Genomic DNA, 23880 nt, shown 5'->3' with positions numbered 1-23880 from the left:
ATGATGCAGATAATTCTATGGCTAATTAAAAACTCATCATCTCAGTGATGAAAAGATAATGCGATTAAAAAAAAAAAAATCACATATTACATATAGAGTATAAAAACTCTGTGACACTGAGACGGTGCTTCTAATTTGCTGCTATCCTCTGCTAGCTGACATGACGTGCGGAAGCAAATGTCAAGTTAATGCAGGCAGTCACCCATCAACTAAGTTCAATTAAATGCTAGGCGGCTGTGCGGAAGTCCCAGTTGTAGCTGTGTCTCTGCCGGCCCTGGTGAGATTTCTCTTTCTAGGATGGCTGAGGAGGGTACAAGGGGTTCTGATATCCCGTCGTCACCTGCTCACATCCCGCTACATCTGGCAGGTGCCGGACCCGCGGGAGCTCCGGCTGCACTCATCTGGCCCGAGAGCCCTGCAGGAGCTGTCAGTCCGATCGGCCACATCAGCGGTGTAGACCTTAAAGTTACACCACACACAACGCTGCAGTGTAACAGACTGTGCTCTACTACACCGGACCTTGGGATGTGCTTTTTTACTTTGAGTCTTTCCACACCTGCATGTGTGACGTACGCATCACGGGCCTGGAATGTACATGTAGTATTTCTGATATTTATACTACATATATCAGATGATAAGAGTTGTTCTATGAATTAAAGTAGAAATTACAGAACTCCCCAGTTTATTTGCAATACAACCAGTTTTTTGTACCTTTAGTTATTTTTTTCTCAATTCTGAAGTGTTTATGTCACAACAATGCACTAAATTGCCTTTATTCGAAATATTAAATTGTAATCTGTAATCCATAAATTAATATAACCTCAAATTGAATTCATTTCTAAAAGAGAAAAGAAAACATTCACACATCATATTGCTGAATGTATGTATTGTATCCATCTTTATTTTAAATCTCAGTAGAATAACGAAAGGGTTTGTGCTTTAATTTCAAATTGTGAAATCCCAAGAGCGTCTACTAGCATGACCAAAAGAAAATACAGAACAATAATAGAATAACAATTAAAGATTAGTCCTATACTGAACTGGGCTGTAATTGCTGTCAGATCTGCCGCACACACTGTCAGAGGCTTAGCTGAGACAATCAGTGATGTGTTTGATGCTATTGGAAAACTCGTAGCTCACCCTGCTGTTATAGGCTGATCTTTACTGCCGTCTTTTAAAAGAAATCCAATGTGCTACAGCGCCAAATATGTAAGTAATGGGAGGAGGTTTGCTGCACTTTGCACCAGCGGCCTGATCGGTCATCAAGGACGGCCATCTTCAATTTGCTCAATTTGTCTCCAGGCCTCTTAGGGGCAGGTTGTTGAACGCTTACACCCATTTTTCAAGAATGGTTTTTGTTTTTTCCACCCTACTGAAGAGGCAATTTCCTTCGCAGCACAAGTGGCAGTTGTCTTTTGCCTCCTTGTTCAATTAGAGGGGAGGGGGGAAAGAGGGCTGCAGGGTTGCAGTAATACTTCTGGTCAAAATAAAAGCTTTTTGCGGAGACATCGTGTCATCCATCTCCCAGTAAATGATACATCTTCCTCTTACAGCAGCCTGAACGACCTTGTTTGTGTGGCCCTGTGTTAGCAGTGAGGGAGACTGCAGGAGGGAGTCTGGAAATTAGTCTGGTCATTGTCTGGAGACGGAGGCAGGCGCACAGAGGGAAAGAGACAATGACGGAGGGAGAGGGCGAACAGAGAGGAAGTGAACGGGTGTCATCTTCGACCTGCCGCGCTCATCGGGGAGGCACCGTGCCACCTCGCATCTGATTAGCCCTTCATTACACCTGACCTTGGATCACAACATTACAAAACGGCGCTGAATTTAAGACAAAGAAGAAGAAGCACAATAAAGAAGAGCAGATATTGCATGTGAGGGTGGAAGCAGTTACTCCTCACATAAACATTTTCCCCGAGAATTAAAGTTTGGGTCGGAAGGAAGATTAATATGGGACGAGAAGAGCGTGCCAGCGAAAAAGCAGGCTAGTGGAATTTAATGAGTTTTGTGCATCGGCTGGGGAGTCCGTTCGCGCCACGATAATTACGCTCTGTAACGAACTGAGATCTGGGGAGCGACGCAGGAAGACAAAGGCTCTGAGCAGTTCAGCAGCCGGCAAAACAAAAGAGCTGCATACACACATTTCAACATACAAGGGAACGAGTGTGAGCCACAAAGATGGAGACGTGCTCACAGTTGTCTTCCCTGGTAACCACCTCCATGTTAGGGGTAATGAGATTCACTTGGAGATTGAGAGTGCGTGAACCTGACAAACGAACGTCTCTATTTGCCACATACGTGGTCCAATGATAGAAAACGAGTCATGTAGCGTTAACTGGACAAACGTATATGCACGTTCCCTCTCAGAGAAAAACCTGTACAATATTGGCAATGCTGCCCCCTTTTGATAAGGAGGCCAGCTGCAGCATTCGCTCCCTTTAGGTTGGGTGTAAAGGAGGAAGTCCCAGCTCCTGAAGCGGGTGTGCCGCTCCTTCCTTCATTAGGCTGCACGTGCCTGTGGGGAATCAGACACTCCTCCCACGCATCGGTGGCCACGGTGCACAAACAGCAAACAATCAGGTTGACTTTCAGGTGTGACTTTCAGCAGAATAAAACCAGCAGAGTCTCCTTCTCCTCCTCCCGTTCTCCCTCCCATGCGCTCCTCCGCCCTCCCTCTTGCGCAGTCTTTCAACTTGAAAGGAGAATTTGCTTCTGGCACAGTTTAAATGAAACTTGCCCTCCTACCGATGGATTCTAACCTTTAATATTGTGGCTCTTTGTTGGCAAGTGTGTATCCAACTTTCATCATGCAATATGTATCGTTATCACCCCGCAGCCCTGTGGCCTTCACTATGAAATGTTTGTGCATAGACCCAGCTACTGTCAGATGAGAATGATTTCAACTTCGACTCATTACTGTGTAAAAACCATGCTCCTGTTGATTTGAGTGTTTAGCCAAACTCAGTTCACGTGCATTGCCTTTCCTGACATCATGCTGCCAACATATGACAACATTCAGACCCCATCAGTCCTCGTAATATGTTTGTGTGTTTACGACAGAATCCTGCCAATTTTATTAAAGCCAGAGCAGCCGAATGCGTGACTGCAGACCTCCTTCTCCTCCCCCTGTGCCTCCCTACTGTCTCGTGTTCTCTCTTCCAGCTGATTTTCCCGTGCGGAAAAGCCCCGTAGCCCCGTCTGCATTCCTTACCAATTAAGCCAGCATCATCTGATTCCAATTACTCTAATTATAGCAGCCAGGGAAGTGAGTAAGAGAGGCGAGAGAGCGGCAGAGAAGTAGAGTGGGAGAGTCGAACATGGCGAGAGCAGCGATGCAAGTGTAGCCAGGCAGCCTTAAGGTCACACCAATGGCAACAACAACAACAGTAACCAACAACAAAAAGCGCTCACAACATCAACAGCTGCAAAGACTAAAACCGGCCGGTGTGGGTAATGGTGGAAACACATGATAGCGACAGACCATGTAATCACAGCATACACACTTAACAAGGTCAGGCTAATGGAAGGAGGTGGGTGTTGTTAATCACACTATGACGTGATGAACACTAATCCCCTTGGTTCGTCTGGTAGGAGGACATCATTTAACAAATCCCCGCTCCCTCTCTCGAGTCATGTTTGACACTTGCAGGCCCCCGTAGCAATCAACCGCCATCATTTTACAGAACGACACGTTTCAAACGCCGGTGAGCTGCCAGTGCTATGGGTCACAGCCGACCGACCAGGAGCAGATGCCAGGGCCCTGGGGCGCTCTCCCAGGGCAAATGACTCTGCAGTAGCCACAGGTTCTAATCGGCTGTGTTAGAATCATGGCACCTGGGCGAACATGCATATTTCTTCTGCTGTACTTTAGTAGTCAAGACGCTGACTCTGCACCTTTTCCGGTGGGACCTTTTGACCCCATGTTGAACTTCCGTAGAACGCCTGTATGGTAGCATCTGTCGTCCACAGTATTCTTTAGCTTTCAAGCGCCTAAAATGGAAGAAGAAGTTTGGAAACGCTGCTGGTTCTGTTTCACTCCAGGACTTCGTTGTAGTCTGGAGCGGCAGATGAGGAGATGAGGACACAGTCACTCCTATTTGTGTCCTAATTTGTTGACTTGACTATCAACGAAGAACACTGGATGTCAGTCACAGTTCCACTTCGTTGTGTTTAAGAAAAGAAACCCCTCATATGATTTTTCACAATTGCCTTTTCTTATTTGTAGTATTTTCTGTAAGTGTGCAACTGGCTGCAGAGGAGACATTCTGCTTCCACCGACATGCACATGCCCAGTGTACCTGAATGGTCGTATGATACGCTTTTTCAGGTGTGTTAATATGTACAGGCATTAATACTGAAATTAAGCTAAAATGCTTGTGCAGATGGAGATTATTCTAGTTTTAAAATGAAAATATAATGGTATGGATGTTCCTTCTTGACACAGTAGTATGGAACCGTTCATTACATTCACTTTTTTTTAACTCTTTTTTGCACACACACATAACGCGAAAATTATTCTTTAACATATCCATCCATAGGTGCACAAACACACACATTTTCTGTCATGGTGTCGGGATGAAAGTCTTATTTGACAGCTGTGGCATCAAACAGCGGGCCCTGTTAATGATGCAGACACTCTCAAATTAAGTGCTCATTAGATGCCGTCCAGATAGCACACTGATGAGCCAAGACGGTTTGTTGAAGGATTTACAAAGTAGGCTAGTATTTCCTGCATTATGTTGGTGTGTTTACTGTGCAGTCTTGTGCAGTGGGCCTTGGCATTGCCTCATCGAGTGGCAGTGTTGGGTTTTCACTGTCTTTGAGACGATTTTAATGAGGTTTAATGTAAAACCTCTCTGCTTTTTATCTAAAAAAATGATCTTTACTGCTGTCATGACGGCGGCATTGACCATTTTATAGTCTTCTTGAATAGTGGTGATAAATGATGGAGTGTTTATGGAAATGTTTAAACCTGCAGGGACACGTGTGACAGTTAATTATCTTGTGACATAAAGCAGGTGTTGACATTGGATGACTGATGTTTATTCAAAGTCCTCACAAATGTGATGTTCCTCTTCCGTCACTCTCGATCCATGATGACCCCTGGATAAGGTGACCCCACTTCCATCTCACAGGGTGCTCATCCTTCCCTCCATTTCCCTTTCTCCGTCCCACCTGAGTCTAGAGTTCACTCACTCTGTCAAACTGTCATGTGGACACTGATGTCCCTGTCTCTCCTGGCAGGACCCATGACATCTGTCTAGACACTTCTATGCCGCTGGCTTACAAACTAGGGACTCCTCCTCCTTATTACCTATCAGCCATTGCTCCTCACTTCTATTTGTCACTCTTGCACTCTAAGTCTTTTGCACTCTCACACAAAGAGCTCCTCCTGTGGCTTCATTGTGGTGCCATCATTATGACGGAGCTGGGGATCACCTCTGTACAGTCAGATTGAGTGTTTGTTGTTTTTTCCGTTCATTGTTCTTCCCCTTCCCTTCTCTTGAGGCGGGTGAGAGTCATGGGCTTGTGATCTACCTGCTTTTCATGAACGAATATCCCGACACCAGGAGCTGTGACTTGATATTGTTCACATACTTGCCTGTGTACCTGGGACACTGGCCTTTGGAAATGTCTGGAGTCAAGACGGCAAACACTTTTACATTCCCTTACTTAGCGTGTACTCATACTACATAGTATATTCTGGATTTGTTGAAGTAGCAGCATCTAGTTTCAACCCCACAACATTTCACTGATGCTCCACCTGAGCATCAATAAAAAAAACTGGGGTCGCAGTTACTGTTACTACTGCATGTTTTATTAATACCTTCCTGACTATTTCCTCCTATTCTGCAACTCACACTCTCCCTCTCTTTTCAGCTTTTCTATCCAACTCTCTCCATCCATTCCTTTAATCCCTCCTCCTCTCCCATTCGGAAAAGAGGAAACCATAAAGGATGGTTTCCCCAAGTTTTCATAGAATAGAAGCGATGGAGCCGCTGAACTCGGCGGGACACCCAGGGTGGGTCGTTACTTTGCATCCACTGTATCATTAGTGTCCATAACAAACACATTATCTCCCGCTGCACCTCCCGTCTTCCAGGCCATTTAGGGTGATAATTAGACTGTAACAAGCAGCCGTCCCCTTTATATAGGTCATCGAGTGCTAATGACGCTCTCACAGAAATACACAACAGAGATTGGCTTTGGGTTCGGGATATACTGTTTGCGATGAGTAAACAGAAGCACTTAGCTGCGGGAAATGCTCAAAGAACGCTTTTACTGTAACACCCCCCCCCCCCCCCCCCCCCAAGATACCATCCCTTTCATTTCCTTTCCACTTCTACCCACCACCTAATACATGAAGGTCAAACGTACTGTGACATGTTGAAAATATTTTTGCAAATTAAAGCATGTTAGAAATATTATTTCTGTCACAACCGCATTGTGTCAAGAACACTGCACCATGATGGAAATGTTTATGCCGAAGTCCAGATGTGAATTTATGCATATTAACTAGGACCCAGAGGCAGCTGTCAACAGAGGGGAAACAAAAGAGCTCCTGTGTAGAACACATGGATCACATGTAATTATGAGCTGGTTTGTCAAAGCTGTCAGCTGCTTTTTTTTTTTTGTGTGTGTCATGTTTCATTAACACGTTCAGGAAATTTCCCTCCATTTTTTTTCTCACAATTATCACAAATAAGCCTGCATATGGTAAAACCTAATTTGAAGAGATTTCATTCTGGGTAATTTATAGACTGAGTCGCTTTAAATTGCATTTTCTTTGTTTGCAAATGTGATGTAATTGTATGGTAAAGATTGTCATGTTAACTCATTAAGACAAAGTATATTCAACATGTAATTAATTATGTGTAGCTACATTATTGGGCAGAAAAGGACAATGAGCATTAATTGTATTTTTAATTGAAGCCTTATGTTTTGTATTGTGTCTGTCAGAACATATTAAAAGGACTGAATTTAGAATAAAAAGTATTAAAATCAGTAATTACTCAGTATATACACAGTTTTATATATGTATGTATGTATGTAGTCTGTGTATTTATTAGAAATCCAGCCGTTATTTATAGGAGCTCTCTGCGTTCTGTGATGGAAAGGGAACTATTACTTCACATCACTGTTTTGTAATTGAAAATCATTGCATCAGTTCCACCGCCAAACCTGACTGATGTCACATAAATGTTGATTTGTTCTGAGTGGCTCTCTCCACAACAACACTTCCATTATTGCTGTTTTATTACTTTTGTTGTTGCTATTTTCCATTGAGAAATAATTCTTTAATATATATTTCAATATTTCCTCGCCTCCGCTGCGTTTGGAAAGGTATTTCTGCTGCGGTTAGACGTATGATGCTCACGTCGCACAGTCGTTTCACATGGCAGCCTTAGTGTTCCCCGGTGAGTAGTGGCACATTAAGGAATAACAAATGAGTCCATGACCCAGGGTAGTTATTCAGGGTGTGTTTGTGGTGCTGCAAAACAGCATATGCTATTTGCTCTGCAGTAGATTCATAAGTGAAAATTGCATTGCGCCTCCATTTGGAAGGCAGGTGATATGAGTGTGGAGGGGAAACAAAGAGATTGTCACTCTGCTGGTTTCTGATGATGCTGGAGGGCTCACACATCCCGCCTGTCATCTTAACACTGAATACGACTTGTCAACATATTGTATGAATCCGCCTTTTTTAACGAGAATGAAAAATTGCTGTGACCGTGGGCAACAGTGTACAAGTGCTTGTATATCTCGGTGAGACTGTGAGGTCTTCTACGCATGTGGAAGTGCATGCATGTGACTTTCCTCCAGTGTATCTGTTAACTTTGATCCACTGACCCAGCCGGTCTGTTGAGCAAATTCTTCACACAGACATGTGCTGCATGGGGAGACAGACGGCGCGGAGGGGCGTGTGGACGCAGCCTTTTGAAGTCACTTAACATCCACTGCCACGGCTCATTTGACCCATGAACCCTGGGGTTAACATGCATGGCGATTTAACGACGCAGTGAACCCCTGTCAAGGGCAACTCAGGTCTGTATGAGGTGATGCTCTGAGAACGGCTTGCGCTCAGTGAAACAGCCCATCTGAGGTGGAGGAACGACGGTGGCTTGTTGGAGACACGTAGGAGTTTTTTTAGAGCAGAGGTGACTGTGCAGCATATCTGTGATCTTGGGAAAACACAGAGCATTTGTACCCACCCTCTTTCGTCTGGTGTACTCTCACAGCCTGTACCGACAGGCTCAATTACCCCTCAATACCCTTCCATAGAATAGAGAGCCTCAAGTAATTGTTACCACAGTGGATTGTTGACATATGTTAACCCATTCAGAACATGATGATTGTAAAGCTGGTAGAATTTAGGCATAGACTCTCTAAACTAGTTAGTTTGGTGTCCATTGTCACTTAGAACAGCTAAAGTTGTTGTGACATTGAATCATGAAGATTTCCCCCTGGTCGGGAACCTACAGGCCCATCTGTTGTAGCGTGAGAGCATTATTCAGTAAGATAACACAGATGGGCCATTTTGAATTTCAAACTTCTCAGTTTAAAAGAAATCTCCTCCGCTGAGTGTAAAGGCCTAACCCAACTTAAAAGGACGTGGGAAGTGGACAATCATCACACTAAAGGAAACACATTTCCACATGTCTATATACGTGTGTGTACATTGTGCTGTGATAAAATAAATGAGCCTAAACAAAAGCCATGTTTTTCTTTTTAAAGCATGTATTCCCACAAGGCTTCCACAAAACGAAACACGCAGAACGTTACCACAACATGAGCTCCCCGTGGACGTGAAGTATGTTTTTTTGGGTGACTGGAGGAGTACACTTCGTACTCCACCAGATATCAAAGCCTCGTTTTGGCACGTTGCCCTCCACAGGATGTCACGTGTCCTCTCATCTCTGCACAAAGTAAAGGATCAAGTGTCCTCAACTGTGTGGACTCCGCTGGAGGAGGGAAATTACTGTAACAGTGATTTGAAAAGAGAGAATTTGAAAAGCAAAACTTTGCAGAGGTTAAAGATTTTAACGGACAAACTGCAAAACAGGCTAAAGCGGCAGGGGAGGAACAGAAGAGAGAGCTCTTGTACTGAGTGAAAAGTCATCCATAATTAACAGACACTGTAGGTTCTCTGCGAGTGTTGGTCAATAGTGCAAATCAAACAGCTCACCACCATTTTCCTTTTAACACCGCTCCCTCTGCATCTTCCCAAAAACTAAAGCCATCACTGGCACTCTCCGCCTCCACATGATGTCAGCCAGGAGGAATTCAATCTCAGAAATGATATCATGAATGATGCATAAGACAGAAAAATGCATTTACCCCGGCTACGACACAATGAGCTGTTGTTGCATACGCCGTAATGCAAAAATACGACGGTTATGGTGATGAAAATGTATTATGAAACCTGGAAAGACATCCGTGAATGTTGTCTACTCCTGAGCCGAGGGATCACGACCAGGGACACAACCCCGGCTCAGACGGAAATTCTCCAATATTCCTGCAAACGGAGGATGAATCCGTCGCGAGGTCCTCAGGGAGCGTTGAGAACAGTATCCTAGCATGCATGTGTGGCTTCCCATTTATACTATGCGTGCGCAAATTTCGTCTCCTTGAGCTGGAGCATGGGGTTGAGACCAGCGTGCCCGTCTTCCATGTTAATAATGGATACATGATATGAGCTCCACATGAAATTTTAATCTCTGGAATATTAGCTCACCAAGGGAGATACAAAATCAAATCAGGGGGTCGTGATTAAGCGGGTGAAGCCCATATCGACCCATTTAAATTCACATTAACCCGGCATCAAAATGTATGAACCATGACATTGATGGCAGACATAATTTATTGGTGTTATGTAGGTTTTGCAAAGTGAAGGTGTGATCCCTTCATTACACATCTGCAAGAGGAAAGAGACACTTGATGTGTTAGCTGAGTTTTCATAGATGCACGGAAATGTTGAGGGGATACCGATGGTGAAGGTATTTAATTTTCTTGGTATCAAATCCCTGGAAAATACCACAACCAACAATCAATTACTCCTATTAACAAGTTAAAGTATTTTCTGGGTAGCGAAAGTCTGATATCACTTATTATAAATCTTTATTTGGATCTGTACCTAATTGCACACACTCCAGATCAGTCCACTAATTTCCATGACCCATGAATTATTCTCAGACCAATCGTTGAAAATGTTGAAAGGTGCCATATCTCTTATATACATCATATATCTTGTACAGTGTTTGAAGCTGCAAGTGCATGTGACACATCGAAATTTGACCTTCAACGTCCCATGACCGTGTTCCTGTTATTTTGCCTTAATTCACACCACGGTTAAATGTCTCACCGAAGGATAAACCTAATGCTAGCTTTGCACCATAGCACTCCCTGTGCCCTATGCTGGATGAATATTTTAGCGACTGTGCCAGCAGAGAGCAGGCCCAGCTGAGGGAGAGAGAGTAAAACAAAGCCCCTCCGCTGTGTTAGCATACTCAAAGGCTCAATAATGTATCACCCACTTTTGTTCCTTACACAGCATCTATCATCTCAGCATAATACAGAGTAGCTAGAAAGCCATTTTCCAGAAGCAGTAATAGGACAAAGATTGACAATGTGTGTATTTGTGTGAGTACAATCATGTGTGTGTGTGTGTGTGTGTGCGCCTGTGTGTGAGTTAATGCAAGTTTGAGATGCGGTGCCGTGCAGGAGCTGTGTGTGTAATTATGTGAGTGAATGAGTGTAGGACACACTTAGTTGTCATTGGCTTGGATTGCACTCATGGGAAGAATTCTGTAGCTGGATAATGTGATGTATTAAGCTGTGCTCTGCCGCAACGTATGGTAATTTGTACGATCGTTTTTATTTAATCAGGTAACATTGTATTCCAGCCAAATGGAACGCTGCATGAGCAAGGTGAACCTGTAATCTTCTGCTCCTGAGCTTTAAACTTTGATTTATCTTTTCAATCTTTTGTATCTTATGAAAAAGGAAATGTAAAAACTTCCTAATGAACCTTTTGGTGTAGAAAGTGATGATGAGAGGTGAATTAATTGGCATTTTCCAGCAGCTGCTAAGACCAATCAATCATGTGAGCATCCTAATGTGAATAAATGAACAAATTGATCTGTTAGGTAGTTTACAGTGAGGACGAGGCCGACTGTCAATATGGCAACACACAGGAGAGGGGAGGTAATTGTTTTTTAAAACTTAAGATGAAGTGTAGAACATGTGCATTAGAATAGACTGTGATCCTTCTCTGTCCTGTTATATCAAATACTATGAAGAAAATTTGACAATGAGTTACGTGTTTCCTTTAATTGCACAGAGCTGATTGATCCATGAGCTTCTGTGCTAATATCATTGTAAATTTCTGTTTCTACAGTTATATGTCATAATCAGCCTAGGTAGTTATTGTTGCAGATGTGGTGTCACTTGTATAAAACCTAGAACACACTGTCCCTTGAATTCAATCAAGCCGCACCACCTCATCTCAAGATGTTTTTAACGATGTATTTAAATTAGATGTTCCATGTTAAAGATAGTGGAGAGAAAGAAATGCAGGGAGCCACTTAAAAATGTTTTTTGGGGGTTATGTCCCATCCTTCCACCAAATTTTGTGTAAATCTGTATCGTAGTTTTTGTGTAATCCTGCTGACAAACCAACAGAAAACATAACTTCCTTGGTGGAGCTGATGTTTCCAGTGGTTTCCATGGAGTTCGATTTTAGTCTTCACTAGAGTGTACTACTGCCTGTACAAGGTACAAGGTCGTACATAGGAAGTTTCCCCTGAGCTGAGGTAACTGAATACTAAGACAAAAACCTGGATCAATGCATCTATAGTTTCAAAAAAGTTTTAAAAGTGCCAAAAATATCACAAAAAAAGTTTCTAAACTTGACTGAGGTAGAAAACATTTCCACACTCAGGGACAGAGAGATGGGATTTTTCAGTTTTGTTGAAGTGTCTGCTTCTACTGCTTCTAGACAAAACGTTCATGTCATGGTGCCACTCACATTCACACGTCTCCGATACAACAGAGCCCCCAACATTCAGAGTGATCTAACACATCTGGATCAATGCAAGGAGATGCCAGACTGTATCACACTTACTGGTAGTTATCTCATCTTCTCACATCAACATGAATATAGTCAGAAAATGTTCAATTTTATTTATTTATTAAACAACACAACATGAACACATCCCAAAACGAAATGTGCCCACTGAGGTGAATCAAATTATGAATTTGACGAAAGATGATATCTGTAGCTCAAGAATTCAATTTAATTCCGTTCTTTAAGCCCTGACAAATGTATTGCTTCATGGCATATTTGCAGTCTTTATCTTAAACCCCTGCCAACACCCATTTATCAGTGTGCTGTTAAATCCATGCTCAAGTGACAGGTGTTTTAGGCCATTTGTTCAGACGTATTATGGTAATTGCACTGAAAATGGCCGCCCTGGGTGATGGCACGAATCCGTTGCCTCACAGTCCTTTTGTTTCCAACAGAAGGTTTGAATCAGGGATGTGGATTTCGTCACCTCCCCCAGTGAGCAGCAGAAGGACCTCGCGCATTACCAGCTTGGGCTCTCGTCGTCTTCCTTCGTCTCCGCGACATGCTGCTCTGTGATCGAGCGTGTCTGGGTTGGAGACGTTTGTGCATATGTCGGGCTACAATGTGTGTTTGTATATCGCAGCGTGTTTACAGCGGATTGAGAGCGAGAATTCCAGCCTGCAAAGTTTCACCATATGTCTGACTTTGACAAATACATGTAATCACTGGAGGAAACACACTTTGAACCTCTGTTAAAAATGTTTTTGTACGAAGGCAGGATAGATAAATAAGGTGTAATTTCTTCAATGCACAGCAATTAGCAAAATCAAGTTTTCCCACGAAACTCTGACCCTGACCAGTAAACATTGTGCACACTGGTTTTTTCAAGTGTCCTGCTACTTGGCTTTACAGACACCTATGCCGTTTCCAGACATGAACTCTTGAACGCATTGAAAACTACAGGAACATTTCCCTCTGGGCAGTGCCTTAATCGCTCAGATCTCATTGTCTTTCCAAGTTGAGGTCTTCGTTGGCATCTTCTTTTTGTGTGGTTTAATCAGGAGATGTTTGTATTCTCATCCGTTGTGTGTGAGAAACGGATATGTTCCTGCTGTATTGACACACAGGCTCGGATGTTGTCTGGACATGTGATTAAAGGACTTGCAGGAAAAGATCCGTAAAATGTTCAGAGTAACTGACTTTTGCGTTCTCACGTACTGACCCTATGGAAGATGTCGGGGCTTAAGCGCATGTCTGAAAAGCAGCTTTGTACGTATCTGCTGTGAGCGGCTGCAGTGGACAGAGACGGGCTGTGTTAAATCTTGGATGTGGATCCAGGGTTTGAAGATGAGTGTCATGACACAGACAGAATGTGAGATTTGAAGAAAGAGAATGATAGCTTCTTTGTAGTTATACCTTTTTGTCTCGGAATTCTCCGGCCTCTCACAAATTAAACTCAAAACCTTTTGAAGTGAGTCGATGTGCTCATATGCTTCCCCCACTCTCCAACTCCCCGATCCAACATCCCTCTACTACTTCCTTCCACTCGGTGGGCCCGCTTGTCTTTTGAATGCTTTCTGCAGACTCAGGCTCCCACAGCAACATTTGACTGCAGATCCTCAACCTATATACAAGAGCACAGGAACGCTCCCTGCGGCATCTGCAAACTTGTCAACAACACATCCTCGCAGCAGCAACACAGCAACTACCACTTCCTCGCAGTTTTCTCCAACCAGACAACACGGAACCCCATTGTCTCTGGCTTTAATTGTGCTCCTCCAGGCTGCTGGTTAGTCACACAACAGGCCAGAGTTGCATACCTGAGGGAAGTGAATAGTGTGTCGTTATGCTGAGGATTGGCAACTGCGTACACACTCGTTCACATACACACCCTCGTCAAGTGTTCATCAGTGCTTAAAGGAGCAGCGGCGAAGCCCTGTAGAGCCAATTACACGTACAGCTCTAATCTCTCGAGCTAGCTGAAGGGATGGAGAGGGAGAGGACTGGAGGAAGAAGCGAGTGTGAAGGGTGGAGGAGACAGAGTATGGAAGAGGAAGAAGAATGATTGATTGAAAAATTATTTGACACTGGTCAAAAAACACGCTAGCAACCACTAACATCTGGCTTTTGTCTGCAATGGGAATGCAAATAATCGGCATTCATGCTCAGGTCAAGTGAAAACATAACATCTGGGTGAATGCACTAATTTGTTCTTCTGTAGTTTAGCAGTCCAGATGCTGACACTTCAATTTTCTTCTCAATGTTATGACATGTGGTGAACCTCTGGCCGTTGCCGTGTAAATAGCCATGAACGTTTGTGTTTTTTACATCTTAGAAACAACGTCCAGGAGCGTATTCTTTCTTAGTATCGTGCAAAATGCAACAGTGGCAAAACAAGCGAGGTGAGAGAGCTTCTCAGTTTTCGGAACATTCTTGACACGCAACAAGACTCGCCAGGGGAAGATCATCAGAAAGGCAAACTCCTCTACTGGCAATGGGGAAGAAGTTAAACGTCTTTGTGGTGTGAAAGAAGTATCAGGGAAGTGTGTGGGGGGGAGTGGAAGAGGGAGTAACAAATGAGAGGCAGAGTGAGAGTAATCTGGGGTCATAAGAGGGTAGAAAAAGACAGAATGGGGTAAAGGAATCCATGTTGACATGATAGCGAGGGCATCCCAGAGCCTGAACACTGCATTAGATGCAGTGCCCCCAGTCAAGACACATATCTACCTGTCTCGCTTCTATCAGTTAAATGGATGCAGCCCTGAGAGCCCCAAAGGCGAAACGTAGACTTCTAACACTCGACGTCTCATTTCCCTCAAGCGTTGTCAGAAGCCAACGAGGGCTTCCTTTAATGTGTTATATCTGCTCGTCATGTCGGCTGCCTTTGTCTCCGTCTTTCTCTCCGGCTGTCTTGTCTTACCTTTTTTTACTCTTTCACCTTTTGCACTGTGATTACTGTAATTCCTATTCTTCCTGTCTCTTCCTCTCTTTTTTTTTATTTTGCTTAGCCCAGATCCTTTCCTTCATTTTCCTTCTCCTCTCTCTCTCTGTTAATACCCCCCCCTCCTCCTCCTCCCCCCGAAGCATGGTAATGTTCTCAGATATTACAGTGGGGTAAACAGAGCCGGGTGTCGAAATGAAATAACTGCTACAGGGCTGTCAGCTCTAGCGAGGGGCCCATCCGTCAGCGGGAAATGACACGTCGGGGGCCCCCCCCCCTCCCCTTCCTCCTGTCACACACACACACAGTTGGATTCCTCGTGTCCTCCTGGTGGCAAGGTGAAGGAATTATACTCATCAGAGGCCCAGTGCAGCCTGGAGCCTTTCCATTAACCTTCTACAATGCTGGTCAATGGCGAGAAGAGAGGCGCAACTGCCATCGCGCACACAAGACGCAGACAACGCTTCTGGGAGACGTACATAAAAGCAAATTAAGGCATAGGCATGGAATTACACTATATTTTATTTTATATTTCCCACACACACCATAATTATTCTGGTTTATACACAGGTATACACAAGCACACACACAGCTCAATTACCGTTTCATTCATAGCCTGACAGCAGAGCATGTGCGAAGGCTGACATTAAAGGAAATTAAATCTCCTTGTGGAATGGGCCAGCCCATCTCACCTCCCGTCAAAACGCTCCCATTTCCACTCCTCCACGTAACCTTCTCATCTGGGTATTTAGGGCTTTGTGGTGCGGAACGTCATCAAAGAGAAAACTTAGTGAGGCGGCCGTGTATAGACGAGGCCTCCCCATGATAATCCCCCCCCTCCCGGCCCCCCTTGCATAAGGAGCTATCTACTATTAGCCCCACACACAAATTACAGCTTCACGTTCCATCGTATTCTTTCACCGTGTGTACCGTCACGCTTATAGAAGCAGGCGCTCTCATTGAAAAGTGCTCCCGCGCTTACACACATTCACGCACACGCAAACTCTGATATCACTGACTTATAGCCCAGCGATTCAGGCAGTTAACTCTTTGATCCAGACCTCCTGTCTGCGCTGGAATACGAAGCCTATTTGACATAATCCTCCAAAACATTGCCTGACATAACCAGTGAAACTCAAAGGAAAGCACAGCTGCACAGCTACACACACCAAAGGGACTTACCAGCAGAGTGACACGTGTACAGTAGATTTTTACGGGCAGATTTAATTAAGCCTCATTCACGGCCAAATCCTGTGTTATACAAACTTGTGCATGAGCTCTTTCCCGGTCGCTCTGAAGAACGCAACTGTGACAAACCTGCAATGGAAGGAGGGGGTTTCATTTGCCCTGAAGTTTAGTAATTGAGTTCCTGGTTAAAGGAGAAATAGCTGCAGTTTTCCCGCTTTCACATCGGTCACCAGCTTTCTCCCAAAGGCTTTAATCAGATCAAACATGTCCTGTCACATAAGACGGCTAATTAATCAGGGGAGGGACCGGTTTTCTCCTCTGACAGATGGAGTGATGGAGGCAGGACGCCGATGGAGGCACTTCCTCTCCTCCTCCTTAACCTCCTCCTCTGCCGTCAACAGCAAACATAAGACAGAGCGAGGCAGCGTTGCCTGTGGCAAAGCACAGAGAGTCTGTAAAGATTCTCAAAGACACTGTTTACCTGCAACTGTACCGTCTCAGCAATGTCTCCCCGACTGAGAATAAGACAAGACTTGTGAAGCTGCTGTTTGCAGTGCTTCAGTATGAATTCCATCTTTCTCATCTTTTCTTTCTTTTTTTTGAGGCAAAATAAACTGATTTCTGCATAAAGTAACGCTACTGACAGATTACAAGCATGTTTGTGGTTTGGAAAAGCAAAAACATTATATTTATTTAACTGATGTGCAGATTGTCTTAATTTCTGTGGGTGAAAGTCATTTCCTCCTTGTCCCTGCTTCTCTTTTCAGTTTTTAAACTTTATGAGACTGGACATGGCCGATCAAACTTAACCACTCCTGAACTAATGGAATGAACATTTTATATAATATAATATGATTCCATCAATTTTTATAGATATGAGTCCTGCTAAATTAATATTCTTATCAAGGAGAAATTCAGCGGCCTCCCTTCTTATTAGGTATAGATCCCAACCATTCCACAGATTACTGCTTTTCTACATGGCAACGCTCCTTGTAAAGTTCCCTTCACTGCCTAAAATATTGGTCTAAAGTGGATTAAAATGTAACACTCTCAGAGGCTGTTAGGGCGAGAATGAATTTTTTTTTATTTATTTATTTTTTTTATTAAAGAGTTCACAAAGGCAGCTTCTGAAGATCAGTTCAAAGTTATCAGTTTAATTAACATCATCGTTCACTGAACCCATGTTGGAGATAGGGTTGTACCAGGTCTCTTATCATGTGAGCTGAAGTGGAGGTACATCCTTCAACATGTTAGTGTTTATTCCTTCAGCCAACCACAGAATAGATGGCTCTTGTTATGGCTGCTGTTGAATAAAAAGCTTCAGAGATGCAGATGCTGCCTCGGATGAATAGGATCTGATTGAATAGTAACTAACGACCTGGATTGGAGGATGAATTGAATATATAATTTGATATGTTGGAAAAGAAAATACCAACATATATAGCATCAAGAGTACAACATAATTAAAGATCAGGCTGACATAATGTCGTTTCATGCTTAATTTACAGACTGACATGATGGATAGATGGATGGATGGATGATTGGCATATATGGTGACTGCTTGCCTCAGTGGCTAATTGACTGATGGGACCAGGCTGCTGTTTCCAGCTGTTCTGCTGTGGAGCGCACCGGGCCCTCTCTTACCTCAGGCTCAGCCCACCATGAGCTGTGCGGCTACGAGCGGCCCCTTGTGCACTACACAGGAAACACCACCATAAACTACATACCTTCACGTTTTCTCTTTCTATCCCTCTTTCCCTTAATCCTCTCCTCCCATGAGAGTTCAGCCACAGTTTGGTTTCACTGTTGCGTGAGGCCTTGTGACTCAAAGCTGATGAGAAATTATTTCTCTAACCATCTTTTCTTCTCCTCTCTCCTCCTCCTCCTCCCTCCTCTCTGCTCCTCCAATTCCCTCACTTCCAGCAACAGGAGCAAGACCCCACCAATCTGTACATCTCCAACCTGCCGGTTTCTATGGACGAGCAGGAGCTGGAGAACATGCTGAAGCCCCTGGGTCACGTCATCTCCACGAGGATACTGAGGGACGCCAACGGGGTCAGCAGAGGAGTTGGTTTTGCCAGGTACGTGACGTTATTGATACGAATGTGACGTGAATGCAACAGTTTAAATATCTCCTCTTATTTCATTGCCCTGCTGCCTCTATGAATGCAGTAGTACAGTTTTCTCATGATGAATGTACAGAACTTATGCCCACACATGGGTCAAATACTTATTCCATATATAGTGGTCTCGTACTCCATGATCTGCAAATAGATTTGACCTGTGTGATATATTCAGACACACGCACACATACAAATGCCCTGATCATAGTGTGCACAAACATGCATGTACACACGTACACACCCTGGCATACAGTCCCATGCTTGTACATCCTAAGTGCTTACACACATTTATTCTATAAAGACGCTTGTCAGATGAATCCTGCTTCCAGGCAGTGGAAACTTTTAGGTCTGATTTGTTTCTCCTCTCAGTCTGTTTGACTGTGTGTCTGCCCGTGGATGAGTTAGTCTTTATTTATGGCTGCGCATCAGAGTCTGTGTACGTGTCTGTGTGTGTGTGTGTGTGTGTGCTAGTGTGTAAGCTAAACATGCCTATTAATGGATGCCTCTACATTCACACACGTTCATGGATACCAGCGATCACCCCTCGTCCTTACAGTACAGCTACTGCTTTATTTCTGCCACCAAGCCTCTCACTGAGCAGTTTATTTCTTTTTCTACTTAAAAAAAGTTTCCTCTTCTGCTTGTTAATCCCCCGAAGTCATAAACTGCTCTGTCCTTGTCCTCAGCAGCAGCCACCAGGCTCTCATTCCTCTCCACACATTCCTCCCTTGTTTACCCAGAGGAGGCCACTGACGGCCACAGAACTGCCATCTTGCAGGGATTTTTCTTAATCACCTGCTCTGGCTGAACTCCTCCTCTATTCCCTGCTCTATTACTGAGGGTTACAGCAGGACAGACAAGAACAAACACACACACACACACAGGCACAAACATAAGCATATGCACAGTTCTACACACACCGGTGCACACACATGCACACATACACACACTCACACAGACAGGTAGGCCTCCTGTAGACCGACAAGCAGAGCACAGCAGCAAGCTGCCACAGGCCACCTGTTCAACCAGCCCTCGGCGGGAGGAGGAGGAGACATGATGGAAAGAGAGAGTGAGACGGCAGGAAGAAGAAGGAGAGAGGGAGAGGAGTGAGAAAACAATAGCTGAATATAAAAGAAGAAGCTAATGAGGTTAAGATGAAGAGGAAAACAGGGTGATGGGAGAATGTGATGGAGACAAATCGAGGAATCGTGAGGTGGCGAACGCGGGTGTTTGGGGAAAAAAGTGGAAAAGTGAATAAGTGGTGTTTTAGGAGGGATGAAAGGAGGTGCTATTGTTTCTGGATGGATCAAGGAATAAAAGAGAACGGTGCTATGTGATAACTACAGGTCAGAAAAAGAAGCCAGACAGAAGAAGGAGGATCAAGGTGTTTTCTAAATGGGGGAGTTGGCGTTAGCTGTGTCAACAGACAGGCGGACAGACAGACAGCTGCTGAGGGCCGGGCCATGAGGAGCATTAGAGAGAGTAAACCCAGCTAAGTGTTTGTGGGCCGATCCATTACTGATATCAGAGCCCATTACCGCAGCCCCAGCACTAATCATTGCAGACAGCAGCACCTGATTCCATTAACCAGCAGCACACCGAGAACACAGAGAACAGCCACAAAGCTTTACTGCCTACCTGGCCAGCTCAATGACTGCCTGACTACCCCAAAAGTCTGATTGACCAATAGACAGCCTGGCTGACCGGTTTGTTTCCCAGCGACTGCCTAACAGACTCCTGCCTTATTTACTCCTCGTCTGCCCACCTGTTTCCTGTCGACATTACCCGCCGCGCTGTCGGAGAAAGAGGGAAGGAGAGACGGCGTCGAGTGGGAGGCAAAGCAGTGAATCGCCAGAGGGGGGAGGATAAAGCGCGCTGGGGAATAGCAAGAGAAGTTAAGCATGAGCACTTCTAGTCTAGAGAAGCTCTGGAGAAGGGTGATGCGTTCAGCCTGATTTTCAGCCTCCGTTAAAAGGCGGGCAGCAAAAACATCCCAAAAGATTATCTCTAAAACAGCACTTGCACATAAATCATTACTTCACTAAGTGGAGTGTGCACTATGTACTGGGCTGTTAGGCTTTAGTGAAAGAGATAAAATGTGATAGAGAGGTTAGCTGTGTGTTAGCTGTCATGCAGATCCTCTCTGTGTCACTGAGCTGGCTCCTAATGTGAAAGAATTGGGTTATTGGCATGTTTGTGAAACGGTGATGAAGTGCAGTGCTGTGTGTGAACATGAGGAGCATGAATGCACCATACTGTATATTCAATGAAATTGTATTTTTATTTTTTTACTAGTTTTGCCACATTGACAGTTTTAGCCCTATGTTATGTTTTATTTTGTTATATCTTGGACATCTCTGTCCACTTCTGGGGACAATATTTTAATATAATGTTGAGCTCCATATTAAACCCTGAGTGTTTTTTAGTTGTGACTAGATGCTTTCTGCTCTTTTGTCTTGTTCCTGTGGAACTGTGACTCATTTAAATCCTATTATACCAAATTAAGACTCTTTTATTTTGGCACATTTGACATATAGCTGCTTTCGTCCAGATGTGTAACATTTGAGAAGTTTCTTTTCTCTAAAAATACTCTGCACATGAATCAGCTGAAAGTCTGTGTTTTTAATGATGTGATTTCTTGTTGCTGAGTACTGATGATGTGTTTAATGGCACTTGTCACAATAAGTCATCTGCTGAGTCACTCTGGCCGGTGAGGATCAGCTGTCCATGTGGTGGCGGAGACGGAGGGAAAAGAAAGAGCGATGGCGGAAAAGGTCTGACACGGGGTCAGGGAGAGATGGATGATGCCGGGAAGTGTGACAGATTATCATATTCTAAAAAGAGAAGTCGGGAGAGGAAAAGGGAGGAAGATGTTTATGTGGACGGGGCGTAACAGAGGGAAACAAAAGGATGGGCAGAGAGGGAAGGAAAAGGAGGGAACGTAAAGTGAGAGAGATGGGGCGGGAGGGAGTGAGGGTAACGGTGAAAGATGGAGGAAATGACCAAGGTTGAGAGACGGGGAGGAATGAGAGAGACGTCAAAAAAGAGAGGTGCAGACAGGCCGAGAGTAAGATGGATGGGACATAGAGAGCGATAAAGAAGCTACGATATGAAAAAAAGAAAAGCAGGATGAAGGAAGAGATGGGAGAAGGATGAGGGACAGAGGACGGAGAAGTAAGAGGCTGACAGGATGATATGAGTATTCTTGGAGGTGAGAGCGAATGAAGCATGAAAATCTGAAAAGAAATGAATTCTGTACATTCCAAGAGAGCGTCACCATAAAGACAGAGGAATCACTCAGGCCTGGTTTTCAAACCGTCTCATTTTAATATGAGCTGTTTGTATTCATATGTTAAAACAATCTGATAACACACCTGCAAATAATATAGTGGTTGTGTTTTTGTGGAGCAACACAACAGATTCATTCTTCATTTTTAGAGAAAAAGATAAAAGAAAAGGACCCTGCACGAATTATAATCATAATATTTGGTTTTTGATATAAAGGATTAGTGGTACGTCACAGGTAGAGCTCATAAGAACAGTCCAGGGGAGGTCAGGTGTTCGTTTGGGTGGGCGCCCCTCGTGTTCAGCTCTTTTGCTGTGAGTCTTTCCCGATTCTCTCTCTCCCCATTTCACACTTAATATCTTGTCAATTAAAAAATATCAGTATTGCTCTGATCTCTTAACTGTGAAGCTGCATCCCTTAGAGGTATTTTAAGTCCACAAGAGAGGCTGTGAGCAATGAAAGCCAAGTTACAGATGAAGACACTGAGAGATATGAGGACAGGAATGAAGGTGTGTTTCTTTGTCATATTAAAACCAGGTGTACCATGTGGCTAATGCGTAAATTTACAATGTGTAAGGTTGGAGGAGTTAGATCATAAGCTGGCACATAGTATAGCTTACTTAAATCCCTGACTTGTGTTTTGATGTGATGTGTGTCTGGACATTAATGTCTGCAAACATACGATGCGAGGGAGATCAGAGCCCACCTCGCGGTCAGCTGCTTGGCTCGTACACGCCGTTTGATCCACATCCAGATTCATTTCTGCCCTCCCACACTGTCTTATATCTCTTCTTCTTCTTCTGCAACCCTTCATATGCTTTCATATGCATCCCTGCCTGCTCTCTCTGTCTTTCTATCATTTTTCTTTTATTAGGTAGGGGGGAAGGCTGCCTGACAACTCTTTCTCCCCCGCAAATGCTGAATTTCAATATGAAGTTGTGACTCATGCAGACAACGCTGTTCCGCAGCCGACAGACAGACTCTGGGTTGTCCCAGAGCAGTTTTTGGAATGAAAAGAAGTATAATGCAGCTCACAGTCGAGTGGGTGACTCCTCATTGTGGTAAATGTGTCGTGGGGACCAGTGTTTTCCTCAAGCTCCATGTTGTAGGGTTGCAGCGTAAAAGAGAAACAACAATGCAGAGGGTTGGTGATTTGATCCCAGTCTCCCTTATTCCACTGAAGTGTCCTTGGGCAAGCTACTGAAGCCCAAAGTGCCCCTGGTGTGTGATTGATGCACATAGATGCACTGTATGAATGTGTGTGTGAGACTGTTTATCGCTTTGGGTGGTCATCAAGAAATCATATAATTAGAAAAATAATTAGAAATTATAAAATCGACTCTCTTATACCCCGTTTTTGAAAAAGCGGTACCATGGTCGGTGAGCTACTGCTGCTGTGTGTGTCCTTCATGTGTTTTAAATGTGTTTAAATCAAATCCCATGCTTTGCTTTCTTGCAGGATGGAGTCCACAGAGAAATGTGAAGTAGTGATACAGCATTTCAATGGAAAATACCTGAAAACCCCGCCAGGCATCCCAGGTGAGTCTCCTCTCCTTTGCCTTACATTACTCTCACATCACCCCTTTTCCTTTCCTTTCTTGAAAAATCATCACCTCTGCAACGAGAAACCTCCTCTCTAATTCGATTATGGTAATTCCTCATCTGTGATGTGCCGGACAGCTTGATAGATTGTGTACACCGTTGTTTCTGACACCTGGAGCTGGCTGGCTCACCTATACGGTTCCATACGTCTCGACCGCTGCCTCTCTCTCTGCCTCTGTCACCATTTCCCTCCCTCCCCAGTGCCGGAGGTTCTGCTGCTGCTGCAGGCTGGAACTTCTCGGGCAGGAGAAAACCCGTTTAATATTCACACTCATGCCTCTGTGCTGTTCTTGCAATCTACTTAAGAGCTTGCACTCTCCCCTCTTTCCTCTCCTGCTCTCTTTTGCTCTGTCCTCCCACTCTCTTTTTTTTTTCTGCAGTCACCCTAGACATAGGAACAAACTTGGCCAAGGAGAGAACAGGCAAGAATGTCACAAAATCGAGACACATGTAGAGACAAGATAGCGCCACGTGGTGTGCAATGGCAGATAAATCTTTTATCCTGCATCCGAAGTGGCGTCCCATGTCCCTAAAGTTTGAAACAAAGACTTTGCAATGTTGGACGGAACACAGCAAGTCCCTGAGGGAGTTACGGGTGACAAGAGGTGACAGCAGAAAGAAAAGTGAGGTGGAAGGAGAGCAAAGATATCAAAGACATAGTCAGAGGGAAAAT

General features: G+C 44.2%; 1 protein-coding gene across 2 annotated transcripts in view; it reads left to right on the top strand.

The window, feature by feature from the left end:
- Positions 1-23880, top strand: part of rbms3 (RNA binding motif, single stranded interacting protein) — a 239469-nt gene that overhangs the window by 160089 nt on the left and 55500 nt on the right. For both annotated transcript variants that reach the window (XM_069516825.1, XM_069516826.1), the window contains 2 exons: positions 18120-18277; positions 23065-23144. In XM_069516825.1, the coding sequence (XP_069372926.1) occupies positions 18120-18277; positions 23065-23144 (238 nt within the window). The remainder of the gene's footprint in view (positions 1-18119; positions 18278-23064; positions 23145-23880) is intronic.

Source organism: Paralichthys olivaceus, chromosome 20 (assembly GCF_024713975.1).
Source record: "Paralichthys olivaceus isolate ysfri-2021 chromosome 20, ASM2471397v2, whole genome shotgun sequence".
NCBI lineage: Eukaryota > Metazoa > Chordata > Actinopteri > Pleuronectiformes > Paralichthyidae > Paralichthys > Paralichthys olivaceus.
This window is presented reverse-complemented; position numbering and strand designations above follow the sequence as displayed.